This window comes from Sesamum indicum, linkage group LG3 (genome assembly GCF_000512975.1).
Source record: "Sesamum indicum cultivar Zhongzhi No. 13 linkage group LG3, S_indicum_v1.0, whole genome shotgun sequence".
Classification (NCBI taxonomy): domain Eukaryota; kingdom Viridiplantae; phylum Streptophyta; class Magnoliopsida; order Lamiales; family Pedaliaceae; genus Sesamum; species Sesamum indicum.
In genome coordinates, this window is record NC_026147.1 from 2,761,629 (window position 1) to 2,763,773 (window position 2,145).

General features: G+C 38.3%; 1 protein-coding gene across 1 annotated transcript; it reads right to left on the reverse strand.

Annotated features, from left to right (window-relative positions):
• On the reverse strand, positions 1–1,617 carry LOC105157108. The gene is made up of 4 exons (XM_011073409.1): positions 1,502–1,617; positions 1,213–1,367; positions 666–1,054; positions 1–345 (listed from the first exon to the last, which is right to left on the reverse strand). The coding sequence occupies exons 1-4, from the start codon at positions 1,615–1,617 to the stop codon at positions 1–3; spliced, it is 1,005 nt and encodes a 334-aa protein (XP_011071711.1).

Sequence of the window (2,145 nt, forward strand, 5' to 3'; positions counted from 1 at the left end):
TTAGAACATCATGCCACTAGAATTACTAGAAAAGCAATCAGACAAGATATACTTCAACTCATCATCCTCATCATCACCGCAGAAATTTACAGTATTCCCATCACCAGTAGTCAGTACTGCAGCAGAACTATCATAACTTGTAGATGCTGCAGATCTAGAAGAAGAATCGTTGATCATTCCCATTAGCTTTCTCTTCTTGTAATTTGCCTTGAAACAAGCTTGTCTTAACCTCTTCGTCTTGTCCTCCAATTGCAGGTCAGGGATCTCTTCCATCAGTTTCTTCTGTTTCTCCAGAATCTGTATGGATTCTTTCAACTTCCCTTCTCCCTCCTCCTTCCCCAGTTCCTGTATCAAGACCAAACACACAAGAATCACTAGGTGTCATATCTCCTCAACTAATTCAAATTTCTTTGTATCGTCATGGAAAATTGTAGCCCAGATCAGGTTTAATTGAACAGGGGTTCGAATTAGAATTTCATGTAATAAAATGATTAATTTTCTCCGAGGTTGTCTTTCTATTTGCAAAATCTTCTTTCCTCCGTAATATAGTAAGTTAAGGAAGAAATTGCATAAAAATAAAGCATTCCTCTATGTTTCACACATAAACACACAGTGGTACACGTATACTAAAACTAGAGAGAGAGAGAGAGAGAGTATATGTAAACCTGAACATTCTTGATTAGGGTTTGAAGGCTCATGAGCTTTCTATGCGGCCACCTTCGAATTCCCAACTCCCTACACCTCTTCTTCAAGAGGGTAAGTCCAACATTCAATTCCCTTGCTGCTTGAGTTATTGGCATGTAAAAGTACTGGGCAATGGTTTTCTTGGACAACTTCTTCGAACTTGCAGTTTTCTCAATTTCTCTTGATGATCGCTTGCATAATTTCATCTCTTCAACGGGTAATTCCTCAACTCCGACCATAATCCCATTATCATAAGTAATGTTGTCCAATAACATCTGCTGCTGCTGCTGTCTTGATTGAGTCTGAAGTCCTGTCCTCATTTCATCCCAAATCCCCGGTGCAGTACTCCCCGCATTGCAGATGTAAACCTCTGCAACAACAGACACAAATAAAGGTGAAAACCCCAAAAAGAAAGGTTTGCAAAAATAGAAATATTAACCTGTTTTGCAAACCCTAGATACTAATTCAAATCTGGTAAATTTGGGTCCGGGTGCAGAATTTTCCGACCTGCAGATGCTACATACATACCTGGATTGATGAGGGTATGATTTTGTGCAAGATCGAGAGGTGAAGAAAAGGGGCCATTTACGAACATCTCTGTCGGAGGAACGGGATCAAGAATAATACTTTCAGGTACCCCGATCTCAAGCTGAAAATCCAAACCAGTGAAACCACAAAAACCACTGGTTTCACCCAATCAACAAAAATACACACACAAACAACAACAAAAATCAAAGGGAACACTGTGAGTTAGTTATCTGCATATGGTCATCTGTTTGAACCAAAATCTGTAATTTTCGTAAGCGTATGTATATACCTGAAATCGAGAGGTGGCAGCAGGGACGAATATGAGAAAACATCTTCATATTCTTCTTTGGCGATGCTAACTTGATCATTTGACCATCCCATGTCGAGAGCAGCCTGAGTTTCCATCCTTGAAAAAGACAGTGCGTGTGTAATTTTCTGGTTTTTTGAAGTACTCAGAAATGTTGGCGATAGGATAATTGTGGTGGCGGTGGTGGGAATATGTATGGAAGAGAAGAAGACGAGGCCATGGTAAAAGTACATAAATGGTGGGAATGTAATAATGGTCATTTACTGCATGATCGTGCGCCGTCGGAGGGATTCAACGTCCAAGTACTCATGCATGCATGTACATACATATACATCTCTATATTCATCTATATATATATATATTTATACATACGCGTGTATGTATATATGTGTCTAATTATTATTAATATAAATGTAATGTATATATACAACACCAGTCGTGTGTGTGGATTACTGTGCAAAGAGATTATCATGAGATTTGATAATCATAACACAGAATTAATTAGAGTTCAAATTTAGTTGGGGTTGGGACTTGGAATATTAAGACCATCAGTGGGTAGATTCTTTTTATTCTACTTTTTCCTAGGAAAATTTTGTATTAGTCACTTAATGTAATACTATGTAGGA